The sequence below is a fragment of the Engraulis encrasicolus genome, chromosome 16 (assembly GCF_034702125.1).
Source record: "Engraulis encrasicolus isolate BLACKSEA-1 chromosome 16, IST_EnEncr_1.0, whole genome shotgun sequence".
Lineage (NCBI taxonomy): Eukaryota > Metazoa > Chordata > Actinopteri > Clupeiformes > Engraulidae > Engraulis > Engraulis encrasicolus.
The window spans coordinates 26,217,002-26,230,011 of NC_085872.1; the positions used below are offsets into that span (position 1 = coordinate 26,217,002).

The following is a 13,010-nucleotide window of genomic DNA, read 5'->3' on the forward strand; positions in this document are numbered from 1 at the left end:
TGGGGTGGGTGTGGGTTTGTGCTGTTGTGTGTTATATATAAAATTACTTAATAAAGAAATGTTTGGGGAAAAAAATAGTCATAGCTTGCATTTCATGTAGTTCATACAGCCACCTCTTGTCTCCCCTTTTCTCGTCATCTCAGGTTGGTTTCATCGACTACATTGTACACCCATTGTGGGAGACGTGGGCGGACCTGGTCCACCCCGACGCCCAGGAGATACTGGACACGCTGGAGGACAACCGCGAGTGGTACCAAAGCATGATCCCCCACAGCCCCTCCCCCACGCCCGAGGAGGAGGAGAAGAGTGCCCTGCCCGGCATCAGCGGTACTGTGGGGGTGTCCAGCAGCGGCGGCGGCTGCTCCACGGGGGACAAGTTCCAGTTCGAGCTGACCTTGGAGGAGGAAGAGGGCGAATCAGATGCTGAAAGTCCGAGCGAGGATACAGAGTTTGTGGCTGCCAAGCAGCAGGAGTCTTCCAGAACTGATCACAAAGCAAAGCTGCAGTCTGCCGCGGAGAGCCACCACGCACAGCGCGCCACCGGCACCCTTGCCAGCACGGCTCTAAGCTGCCGGACATTGTCCTTCGAGATGGGCAATCTCTCGGATAGTGATGAGGGCAAAGAGGACAGAGGACTTGAGCAAGAAGAAGGGAAAAGTCTGTCGTGCCTCAAGATGGACACATAACACCCCCAGTGCACTTTCACGTTCGCTACATGTTTGTGCTTCCCTCCCCAGCCCCCTTATCTCCGTCCACCCTGGACATTCCTAGCTTCCTGGGAAAAAGTGGTACCACATCAGTTGGAGCGCAAACAAGTGAGAGATTGCCTTCAAGACATCTGCACTTATACACCGTAGTCATCTTGCACTGGAGTTGGCCTGTTGTCTTCTTGAGACAGGACGTGGATTTTTAAAAAGCCTTTTGTGTTTTTCTTTTGTGAGTTTTTTTCAAACATTTTTGCTGTACAAGGCTTACATTTCACTCAGTCGACGACAACAGCTGATTGTGAAAAAGCCACATCAAGGTCTATTGAACACTGCAAGGATTTCTGATGAAATGTCTTTCCTTGTCAACTTCCTAAAGAAAAGAAATAATAACCAGAGAACACCTTCAGAACCTTAACAGTTTTGTACTTGTCAGTAGAAACACCCTTGGTTGATGAAGACTTTGCACGACTTTGCATTTTTTTTACAGGTCAGTTTGTATGTAAACACAGAGAGGGTTTTTAAAACTGATCACTACACTGCAAACCTAATAAGCTGCGTGCCTGATTACAGAAAACAAAACTGAGCATAACCTTAACCTCAGGACAAGGAGGACAGGTACGGTCATATTTTGGCTGCATATTTTGCCTCTCTAACACTCAAGTTAGTGCTGTCTTGCAATTGTGATTATCACAGTTTACCAAGTAGCCAATGTCTGTGATAGAGCTTTACTGTGTGTCTGGCGCCACCCAGTGTTTCAGAATGGAACTTCCCATTGATATACAACTGAAAATAAAACTTCTGCAGAGAGAGTAAATGGACACTTTTGCACATTGTGCAAAGGCCTGGGTTAAGTCAACATACAAGCCAAATGTGTGTGTAATATTAAGCACGTCACAGTATTTGTATGATTCTATTTTTTTTATTTCATCTTGTCAGTCAGATGCTTTTTCTTTCTCTGTTGGTGCACTCCGGTTTTACCACCATGTAATCAGTCAGTATAACTCTTTGTGTAGCACTTAACATCTTTATTAATTGCCAAATGTCACCCTGTTTGATAGGGCTGGAGCCAAATTACAATTGCATACGGTGCCAACGATTACAATTACCCTAGATGTACGGATAACCAGCAACCCTCACACATCGTACAATATTAGCATTAAGTTCTTTTTTGTAGAGTCCTGGATGAGTGTGTGCTCTTTTGTAAGAAATAGTGGATGGGGTTAGTGTTGATAAATTCCATATTTTAAACCAGTTGGATGAGTTTCACCTTTCTATCGGTTCCATGGCTTTGTTTAAGTTGATGGTGTTCAGTTTCTTACATTGCCTCTGTTTGGGTGTTATTGGGAAACTCGAAAGAGATTCAAACAGTTCTGTGGATAAATTTAACTGGCGTTTGCATTAAGCCAAAGGCTGTTGCCAGAGCCAGACTTTTTTTTTCTTTTCCTTTTGGCCGTTGATCAATACTCTGCTTTTCACTGGGACATAGCCAATGACAGTGCAAGTGCCAAGCAAGCATGACACAAACTGTACTGTCGTTTCCATTTTGCCACTGGCTAGTTTCCATCAATGACTGCAATGCTGATAATATCTGCGTGTTCAAATTATATTTGACCTCTTTTTTTCTACAACCACATACCTTAATTGTTTACACAATTAGGTCTACATTTAACTTCAGATTAAACTGACAAAAACATTCAGTATTTGCATAGCAGTCCTGATAATGCTTACTAAAGCTCAATAAGGCTAATTAAGAAGTTTTTTTTTTCATCTGAGTCACACATTAAGTTTGACACTGTTGAAGCAGAGAAAGATAAATCTTAAAATTAGAGAGTTCCAATTGTGGAAAATAATGTGAACAAAAATTGTTCTATTAAGGTTTTTGTCTTAATCTTATATCTCATCAATGTAAATATAAGCCTTGAATGATCATTGCAGCCCTTAACTGCAGCACTGTGGGATTTCCAGTATTTTAAAGTCTGAAACTGAGCTCTGAATATGTTGTGAAAGGGATATCCTTGATTCTTTTTCCGTTAAAATTTCTGTCTGCTGTTGATTATTTTGTATATCCTAACCACTCTGATACTATTAAGTATTTATTCTTTTTTATATACAGAACTGTCCAATTATACAGTTGACGTGTGTAGAATTGGATGCTAAGAATCCAGTCATGGGCCAAAATAAGGCAGAATTTTACAGCTCCACCAAATTGTTTTGTCCCTTGGTCGCCCTTGCAGTTTCATTCAGGACAGTTTTGGAGGGATGCTCCAGTAGAACAACACAAACTTTCATTAATTGCTGTTCCCATTCTTTACCCCATTGAAGATCTGCTGCAGTCTTGACAATCCAAATACAAACTGTTGTTTACTATGTTGGTAATTTATGTTACTGTACTCGTTCTTCTATGCCAATAAAACCAGAGTCTTTATGCACAGTATGACTTCTGTATTTTATTTTTAAATGGATTCAGAAGGGCTTCAGCCAGGAAAAGACCATAGGCAACAGAATAAACTACAGTTTTCCCACGTGACAGGATTATTGTGCATTGTGAGCAGACTAGTCCCCGCCTCCTTCGGATCTGTCAGTCAAGTGACGCACAGGCCTCTGCAGGTGCTAAAGTGGGGATTGTATCTGAGCTGCATCGGAGGCGAAATTTCCTAAACCGTAAGCTATCTATTATTTGACATCCCAATAATGCATGCATAAGTGCTGTGTTGTTCCTGACATCTAAATAGGACGAATGCTCGCGCATGACCTGTCATATTCAGTGAAACAGCGTAACCTTCATTTGACACACACGATGCTGTACAGATTTACTCCTTAGTTGTAGCCAGAGCCGTAGATGGCTCTGGTTGTAGCCAGTCAAGGGTAGCTAGCTAACATCACCAAGATAGTGTAAATTACCATTAGCTTAATCTGTTCAGCTGGGCAACATCTTGAGAATGTCTTGCTTCATTTCGGTGCTGATGCAATACATGCTTTACGTGGATCCATGTGATGCTTATCTGTGTTTCATACAACTTCCAGCTCTTAAGTTTGAGACTAACGTTCAGGTTGACGTTTATGGTTACGTTTAACGTTGCATTATGCAGCTAACATACCGACAAATATCAGCGAGTATCCAGTGTCCACTAATTTCTCATCTTGAATCACTTTCAACCTTATTGGAGAGACGTTGTCTGGTTGGTCAAGGGAACCTAAAATCAATTGTAATGCCATTGCTATAAAGACATTAGGAACCAGTAATTTAGTTGTCTGGATTCTAAAATTAGGTGCTTATGAGGAAGAGATACGAGAATGCTTCCCTTGGTCAGTTTGACAGCTACCGTTAGCTGGATGGCATCTTCATGCCGTCCACCTGCCGACAGTGCTTTAGATAGATGTTCCGTTCGCATAATATATTAAAGATCCCGATTACTCCACTTGAATTGCTATTTTATATCAAAACTGTATAGGCTACCAGATAGAATGCTAAAAGAAAGCTGTATGATTGCTGTAACATCCCAGACATAAGCTAGCTAACATTAGCTAAGTAGGGATGTGCTGTGCAGGGCTGACTAAGCCCAGACGTTTCCGCCTCCGAATCTTCGTGGATTTTTTTCATAGGTTGCTACTTAGTAGGCCTAACTAAGCTTCCTCAAGTTAATTGTTGTTACATTGTTGCTACGATGACGTTTTACTGTTACTGTTTTCATCCAATGATACAGTCATTGGTTTCCTTAGTGGGAAAACAAGTTCAGTCTCTGTTGCAGCTGTCAAAGCTTTCACGTTCTGTTCGTATTCATTCTGCCAAAGAACGGTCGAATGTTTGCACGCCCTGCAACAAACGCATGGCATAAAACTGCAGAATAAAGAAAAGCAGCAGTGTGTGTTTATGGCGTTGCCATCACAGGGTCCGCCTATTTTTGTTACGGGGTAAACATGTTCTATAGGCAGAGATCTGGAGCTGATACTTTGGTTTTATATATCCTCGTATTCATGCAATATTGCCATTTTGTAATTAGGCCTACTCATTTTTTGTGCCCAGTGGATGTTCAGATTGTTCTCAGATTGTGAAACTGGACAAATAGCCCAATATCACAACTGTCAGGGCAGGGGCGTAGCAGCAAATTGTGGGCCCTTGGTAGTACAATCAGTTGTAATGGAGCCCACCAGCCGTATATCTGCATAAATCGACTGTGTGTGGGCTCCCATATACATGGACCCCAGGTGACTCAGTCACAATTTAACCCCCTTCTGCCATACCCCTGTGTCAGGGCATAATTATTTCCCTGAAGAAGCCTAGCTACGTACACAGTGTGCATCCCTTTGTGAAACACCCTCACAAACTTAATAAAAATAAATGTTAAACACTGTAGTGCTAAGATAAAGGCTTAAGATATGCCTTTCTCTTGGCTGTCACAAACATTTGAATATTAAAGATTGACAAAAGTATATAGACTATATTCTCATTTAAACACCATCAACTTCATAATTATATAGTCTTTTTTTTCCTTTTGAAGATGGCCTCAGCTACAGACCCACGCTATGGGCAGAAGGAGTCCGCAGACCAAAACTTTGATTACATGTTCAAAATCCTCATCATCGGCAACAGCAGTGTGGGCAAGACTAGCTTCCTGTTCCGTTACGCGGACGACTCATTCACACCTGCCTTTGTGAGCACCGTAGGAATCGACTTTAAGGTGAAAACAATCTACAGGAACGACAAAAGAATCAAACTTCAAATTTGGGTGAGTGCCCTCTTTATTTGTGACGCATAGCTCAACACACAAACACACTAAATGCACAACTATGTTCCTCAAAATAATGACTGAATATTATTCAATGATGGGTAGTGGGTGCCGGTGGTGTTGAGTTGTGTAACATTTTTTGGTGGACAATGTGAAAAAAACTCCCGCACACTGACCATTTCGCTGTTATTCTTTAATACACAACGTTTCGGTCCTAGACCTTCATCAGGTAAACTCTCAAGATCTCCGACGCACCTGCCAGCTGAGGTGTGCGAGAAAAAAAAAATCCAAGTTGTGTAACAAACCATTCATGAACCTATTATTATGGCGTCTGTGATAGGAACCTGATATAATGAGGCTGATTATTGACCTTGGGGGTTTTGTTATCACCCTTGAAGGACACAGCAGGGCAGGAGCGCTACAGGACAATCACCACAGCCTACTACCGAGGCGCCATGGGTTTCATCCTCATGTATGACATCACCAACGAGGAGTCCTTCAACGCGGTGCAAGACTGGTAGGATCATCACTGATACTGCCCCTCGAATGGGCCGCAACTTTTTGAGCTTTATTGCGGGGCAACGACGTAATGTGTTCTAATTGGATGATTCCAAAAAGTTTTTTCTATGAGCTTTCTTCTGGTAAAAATGGGGTGGGTGGCATCAATGGGAAAGCCAAGGCCATTGACAATGTTGCCTGACACTAGTGCTCACACAGTTGCTCTGTGTACCGTACCATTGCTTCAAGGTGCATTTAATGTGTAGTAATTATTACTAATGAGTAACATTTGAGTTGATGTACTTTTTGGTTGGGATTGACGTGAACAACGGTTTCTCTTTTTAATGCTAAATCATGACGTCTGTACCTTAACCATGAGGCGAAATTGTGAAATCGGAGTGTTTTAGACTTCAGAGGGAACAGCTTTTGTTGGTCTCTGCAGGTCGACCCAGATCAAGACCTATTCATGGGACAATGCCCAAGTACTGCTGGTGGGGAACAAGTGTGACATGGAGGACGAGAGGATCGTGGCCGGAGAGAGGGGCCGGCAGCTGGCTGAACAGCTAGGTGAGATGGTCTGACTTCATGGTCTTTGGTTAAAGTGGACGTAAAATGTTAATTTAAAAAAAATGTAGCAGATTGGAAGTTTTTAAATGAAAAAAAATAATATAATTTGCAACTCTAAATTTCGCTAGTCATAAATGCCCTGACTGACAAATGTCAACCATTCTTTGGTCTCTGTCTTTCTATTTCAGGTTTCGAATTCTTCGAGGCCAGCGCCAAGGACAACATCAATGTCAAGCAGACTTTTGAGCGGCTGGTAGACGTCATTTGTGAGAGGATGTCGGAGAGCCTGGATGGCGGCGACCCAGCCGTCGCTGGAGGAAAGCAGGGCCCAAGTCTCGCAGAGCAGCCCCAGCGTAGCAGCCAGGACTGTGCCTGCTGAAGATTCTCCTGCCCCACACCATCACCACCACCACCACCACCACCATCACCGCAACCACTACCACCAACACCCGATTCACCTCCCAACCCTGCCCTCCCTCCTGTCTGCCAAGCACCTGAAGACCAGGTCTGTGCAGGACATGTGGGTTTGAGGGCCTGGCATAAGGCTCGGCTCTCCGACCCAGTGTAATACCTAGGTGTATTTGATGAATTCATTTTTTGTATTATTATTATTTATTTCTAAGCAACAATTTAGTATGGAAAGGTCAAGGTCACAGTCAATTGACTTTTATTACAATGAAGGGAAACTTGAATTTGCAAACCTGTGGGTTGATAGGGAATAGAGCTGTGCAAGTCTGTGTGCACGGTCTGCCATACGCCAGAACTAGATACGGCTTGATCTGAACACTCACAGGTGCTTACCACTTCCTCTGTTCTCTGTCTGGGGTGCATTTCTCAAAAGAGAAGTTGTTAGCCTGTTAGCAACTTCGGTAGTTGACGAATTGGAAAATGCTTTGAAAACAACAAAGTAGCTAATGTAGTAAGCAACTTTGGCTTCGAGAAATGCACCCCTGGCTTGGCCTCTGGCCATGGTGTTACACGTCACCAGAGCAATTTTTTAAACTGTTGTTCATCCCTTTTTTAATCCTAATTGTTTAGTCAGGAGGGCAAAAAAGAGTTTTTTTTGTTGTTTGTCAGTTAAGCAGTGAAGAGTTTATATGTATATATTATGCAAAACTAATTAGATAAGAATTTTAAAAAAGATATAAAGAAGAAAGATATGAAGATATAAAGAAAATTATTATGATCCAGTATGACAAGCCTATTAAAAAAATAAGTGTACAATAACATGAGGTCAGGTAAATGTTACAAATATTTGTGGTTTGTGTGAATGATGCGAGGTGTTTACTTGTTTACTCTTTCTTTTTTAATGTAAAACATTCCCCTAAACTGTTACCAATCCACGTCCTCTGTCCACCTCTGTGTAGTGGAGCTCTATTTGTCTGTGCTGTTAAGACGTTTATCATGTAACATGTAAGTGGTAAGATACAATCTCAAAAACCTGTCAGAGGATACGTGTGCCCACTCTTATCCTTATCCACACACTCCACTGGAAGTGTGCAGTGATACTCTTGTGGGTACAGAGACCGCTGGCTTTTGCACAGCTGCTTTTCAGAGTAAGTCTATATGTCTGTGTGGCTTTCTTTCTTTCTTTCTTTCTTTCTTTCTTTCTTTCTTTCTTTCTTTCTTTCTGTCTTTCTTTTTTTAAATCATGTTCTGTGCTTGAATATTGATTGACTGATATCTGAGCTTCATCAGGTTAAAAATGGATGCATCAGGGCAATGGCGCGCTATGGGGAAAAAATCATAGTGATACCAATCATGGGATAATTGTCCATTTGTTTTTATGTACAGTATTTCTACATTATTTAATAATTTATTTATTAATTTATTTATTTTGCATTTGTATTCATTGTGTAAAATTGCACTCTGTCATAGTGGGGTTTTTTTTTTAAGAAAATGCAGTTGGCATAATCTTACTGTTTTAAGAAAGGACCACCAGATCTCCACCTATTCCATGTAGACTGTAGCCTGTGAGTATGCTGCAGACTCCAGAAAAGTGGACTGAAGTAATGAAGTTCGGGAAAAAAATCAAATGAAATGAATAAATCGAAAGGGAAGAGTTAAACACTTGAAAGTCAGCATGAGCCACACTCCCGTCAGTCCATTCCAAAGATATGCCGGTATCCCTTGCTGACTGTATAAAAGCTATTGTCCAACAAACCAATCCAAGTAGGCAATGGCTTTCTTACAGCAATCAAATGGGTCAGATCTGACACCAGGATTTACTTCAATTAGTTTGTGTTTGTCATCTGAGTCGTATGTGCTGGAGTGTGAGATGCTCGTTGAAACTGCCAAGAGTGAGCGTTGCTCTTTATGTTAAAGGGGTATGCCACTATTTTGGGGCTTAATACAGTTGAAATCGTTTGCCAGGGTTTATAAAGGTGGTAAAGTGTCTTATTTTTCATGTTAAGCGTTGTCTTGCTTTAAGACAAGTTAAAAGAGGGAGCATGTCGCTAAGCTAGTGAAAGTCAATGGATCCGTGTAGCATGCTACGATGCTACATGGATCCACTGACTTTCACTAGCTTAGCGACATATTCCCTCTTTTAACTCGTCTTAAAGCAAGACAATGCTTAACATGAAAAATAACACACTTTACCACCTTTATAAACCCCAGCCAACGATTTTAACTGTATTAAGCCCCAAAATAGTGGCATTTTCCTTTAAGGCTGTGTTAGTGTATCGATGGTGTAATGCGGCAGCTGTAGACATGCCTTGACCTAGTTCCCTGAAGTATCACTATGCTGTCTTCCTTGCTGTGAAAGAAAAAAAAGAAATTTCTGGGATTTAAGATGCTGTTTGTGTGAAAAGTATTGTAATGTTGTATCTTCAGGTGTCTGGAAGGAAATAAAACCAAAAAATGATCACCTTTGTGAATGACTTGTGACTGCCTTGCTGTCAAAAAAATAAGTAGGCCTACTGTTTGTCTTTCACATTCCTTGTTGAGTTGCAAAGGAAATGATTACAACTATGATAAGTGTAATTGCAGGTATAGGTTTGCGAGTTGGAATCACATGTAGAATTATAGTATTTTTACTGTATAATCAGGTGACATTTTACTAATGGATTTTTGTAGTCCACTACATGGTTTCACAAAAACTTCTGTATCGAAAATCAGTGCTTTCCAAGGGCATGATATTTTTGGGGATTTTTGGGAGATGACAGGAAATGAGATGGGCGAGAGAGAGATGGGGAAGGATTGGGAAATGACCTGCGCTGGATATCAAAGCCAGGTCACCCGCATAGCAGTCCAGTGCCCAGCCTTAAAGGGACACTGTGTGAGATTTTTAGTTGTTTATTTCCAGAATCCATGCTACTAATTCACTAATTTTACCTTTTTCATGAATACCATCAAATTCTAAGCATTCATTATGATTGGAAAATTGCACTTTTCATACATGAAAAGGGGGATCTTCTCCATGGTCCGCCATTTTGAATTTCCAGAAATAGGCATTTTTTGCGGCAAAAATGACTGTACTTGGGCCATATTAGAAAAAATAAGTTTATTACTTAGTAAACTTTCTCAAAAAGATCAAATTTGGCAATAGGCAACCCAGTTTCAATCAGCATAGTTGCAGTACCTTTTTTGACCATTTCCTGCACAGTGTACCTTTGTACAGTGTGCCACGGCCTGGCCTCCAAGGGCATTATTTAAATTGACAAATCATCATAAGGCATGCTTAACCAGAAAACAACTTATCTCTCCACTGACTCATATTTATCATTATTTGTATTATTATCTTGGGTCTCATAGGCCCAAGCGGAAGAGTGTGTCTGTACAACAGGCCCTATATACAACATCCATCTCTGTACTGAACAACTACATGAATAGATGGCATGTTTAGAATTTTAAGGCAAACCCATTAAAATGCTGTGCCTGTTTTGGTGCATTCAATTGCAGTCTTTATTCTTCAACTGTGGGAGATGAACCCTGATACATAATTTATTGAACAGTTCAAAGTTCCATGCACAGCTCCTAGGTGCTGGTAAACGCTTAAAGGGACACTGTGTGAGATTTTTAGTTGTTTATTTCCAGAATCCATGCTACTAATTCACTAATGTTACCTCATGAATACTTACCACCATCAAATTCTAAGTATTCATTATGACGGGAAAAATTGCACTTTTCATACATGAAAAGGGGGATCTTCTCCATGGTCCGCCATTTTGAATTTCCAAAAATAGCCATTTTAGCTGCAAAGATGACTGTACTTGGACCATACTAGAAAATATTTGTTTATTACTCAGTAAACTTTCATGTAAAGATCAAATTTGGCAATAGGCAGCCCAGTTTCAATGACCAGCATAGTTGAAGTACCTTTTTTGACCATTTCCTGCACAGTGTCCCTTTAACCTTTATTTAACCAGGAAGGGTCCCATTGAGTCACAGAGACTCTTCTTCCAGGGAGTCCTGGCCAAGAGGCAGCAAGTATCGTGCAGCGTCAGTTCAGTTTGACTCTTTGTGTGACCCATGGCCTAAATGTGATCCAGTGGAGCCGGTAGGGACGGCTTGTTTATGACTTACAGGAGCCAGAGGGACTCTGGTTCAGTGATTACGAGTGGAGATTTGGCATGAGACACCCTTGACACTTGTCTTTGGATAAACCAAGTGACTTTGTAAGGACAGTAAAGAGCAAAGGGCACTGGCCTTTTCCTGTAATTCATGGAGTGAACAGCTCTTGCCAAAGTTTCTAATGTTCAGTTTTGTGTCATTCTTGGGAAATATCTGCTTGGGACGCAAGTTACCACATGCATGGTATATATTTAGCATTTTTGCTTGCTGGTATAATTTTTTAAATGTTGCTGCAGTACTGTTTTTATTTATTTTATTTTATTTCACTTCTCCTTTATTTTACTAGGGTTGTCACAATTGGTACGTTTACATGAGGCATTTAAATCCGATTTAACTCACTTTAAATCTCATTACAACTTAATTCCACTTTAAAAACATCATGTACACACTTACCGAACAGGATTTAAGTTTATTCCGATTTAAACTTAAGTCCGATTAAAGTGGGTGGTTTATTCCTCTTTTAAATCCGATTAAACACGTTCCTCTGTCATGTAACCTTTTAATCAGAATTACAATAAATCCGGTCGTTCCACGCATGCTCGTTGACCACACGATGGCGCCAAGAGCCCGTGCTCTTTGTCAGTGAGAAAAAGATGGCGGCACTTCCTGTTGATTTTCACATGAAAGTTTTGCTTAATTTAAAGTCCCTAAGCGACTATAAATGTTGTGGCTTCCATATATTGATGTAAAAGTGCCCCACGAAGTAATTAAGCACAACAAAGTTACTCCACATCACCCTTTCACCAGTTCGTTTTTCTAAGCTAGGAGGGTGCTAACTAGCATTTGGAAGAACCAGACCCAAAGGGGATTTTACCAGCCTTGAGTCCACTGAGGGAATTCATTTTCGGGCTGAAGATAAGCTTGTGTCCCAGTAGTTCCCCGGAGGTTTGGCGACCACGCCCCCACGCCTTATTTGGCTCACTCAGCACGTGCGTCCTCAGTCCAATCGCAATGCTTTATTTTCCCCAGACGTTTAATCGCATTTAAGTGAAATTGCCATGTATACACGTCGCAAAATAACTCTTAATCCGATCTACTTAAATCCGATCTATTAGATCCGATTCAAAAACATCATGTACACGTAGCAATTGAGGCAGTTGCCTCTTTTCCAAGTGTGCCCTAGCCCCCTATAGCCTTGCTTAAAAACTAGTTAACCCAAGTACCGAATCAAGATATGCTATCAGTCCAATCATTGCACATCATCAGAATCACGCCCCTAAATACAGAGGCACCAGTCTACACATTGAGGGAATACACATGCAACAAGCCTGGCACATACAAACACAAAGGGGAACACCTTCAAATCAAATAACAAGTGGAGTGAACACAAAGGAGCTAAAAGGGTGTACCACCAATGATAAACAACTCTTTCAGCTGAAGGGAAAGCCAAAGAAAGCACTCCACCTTTAAGATAATCAGCCAGTGGTACAAGAGCTAAGACAGAACGAATGAAAGAAACATGAAGAAAAAAAAATAAGTTATGAGCATGAATGACAATGTAGACAAGGATAGATGCCTTTAAAATGGAGTAATGCATTCTGTATGCCAGCTTCTCATACATCATCTGACAATTTTAAATCTCAGAAGACAGAATGATTTGTTCCCATGTTTGATTTGGAGAGCAGTCCTGTGCATCACATTTAAAATATTTCCACCAGGCCAAGATTCAGAGTGTGTGTGTGTGTGTGTGTGTGTGTGTGTGTGTGTGTGTGTGTGTGTGTGTGTGTGTGTGTGTGTGTGTGTGTGTGTGTGTGTGTGTGTGTGTGTGCGCGTGCGTGTGCGTGCGTGCGTGCGTGCGTGTGTGTGCGCATGTGTGTGTGTGTGTGTGCGTGCATGTGTGTGTGTGTGTGTGCATGCATACATGCGTGTGTGTGCTCATGCATGTGTGTTAAAGAGGAAAGGCTAAATGGGATTGACAACGCTCAAGATGTAGTGG

General features: G+C 41.3%; 2 protein-coding genes across 5 annotated transcripts in view; both read left to right on the forward strand.

The window, feature by feature from the left end:
• pde4ca (phosphodiesterase 4C, cAMP-specific a) overlaps positions 1 to 3,141 on the forward strand; it is a 49,446-nt gene extending 46,305 nt beyond the window's left edge. For all 4 annotated transcript variants that reach the window (XM_063219143.1, XM_063219144.1, XM_063219146.1 and 1 more), the window contains one exon: positions 144 to 3,141. In XM_063219143.1, coding sequence (XP_063075213.1) covers positions 144 to 686 — 543 coding nt within the window. In that variant the 3' untranslated portion in view covers positions 687 to 3,141. The remainder of the gene's footprint in view (positions 1 to 143) is intronic.
• A 158-nt stretch (positions 3,142 to 3,299) lies between these two features.
• On the forward strand, positions 3,300 to 9,384 carry rab3aa (RAB3A, member RAS oncogene family, a). The gene is made up of 5 exons (XM_063219150.1): positions 3,300 to 3,368; positions 5,207 to 5,434; positions 5,833 to 5,951; positions 6,375 to 6,499; positions 6,688 to 9,384. Exons 2-5 carry the CDS (start codon positions 5,207 to 5,209, stop codon positions 6,876 to 6,878), a joined length of 663 nt encoding a protein of 220 aa, XP_063075220.1. The 5' UTR covers positions 3,300 to 3,368; the 3' UTR covers positions 6,879 to 9,384.
• The last annotated feature ends 3,626 nt before the right edge of the window (positions 9,385 to 13,010 follow it).

Coding starts and splice junctions, on each gene's coding strand:
- rab3aa (XM_063219150.1), top strand. CDS start 5,207: ATGGCCTCAGCTACAGACCCACGCTATGGGCAGAAGGAGTCCGCAGAC. Junction 5,435..5,832: donor GAATCAAACTTCAAATTTGG/GTGAGTGCCCTC, acceptor TCACCCTTGAAG/GACACAGCAGGGCAGGAGCG. Junction 5,952..6,374: donor TTCAACGCGGTGCAAGACTG/GTAGGATCATCA, acceptor TGGTCTCTGCAG/GTCGACCCAGATCAAGACCT.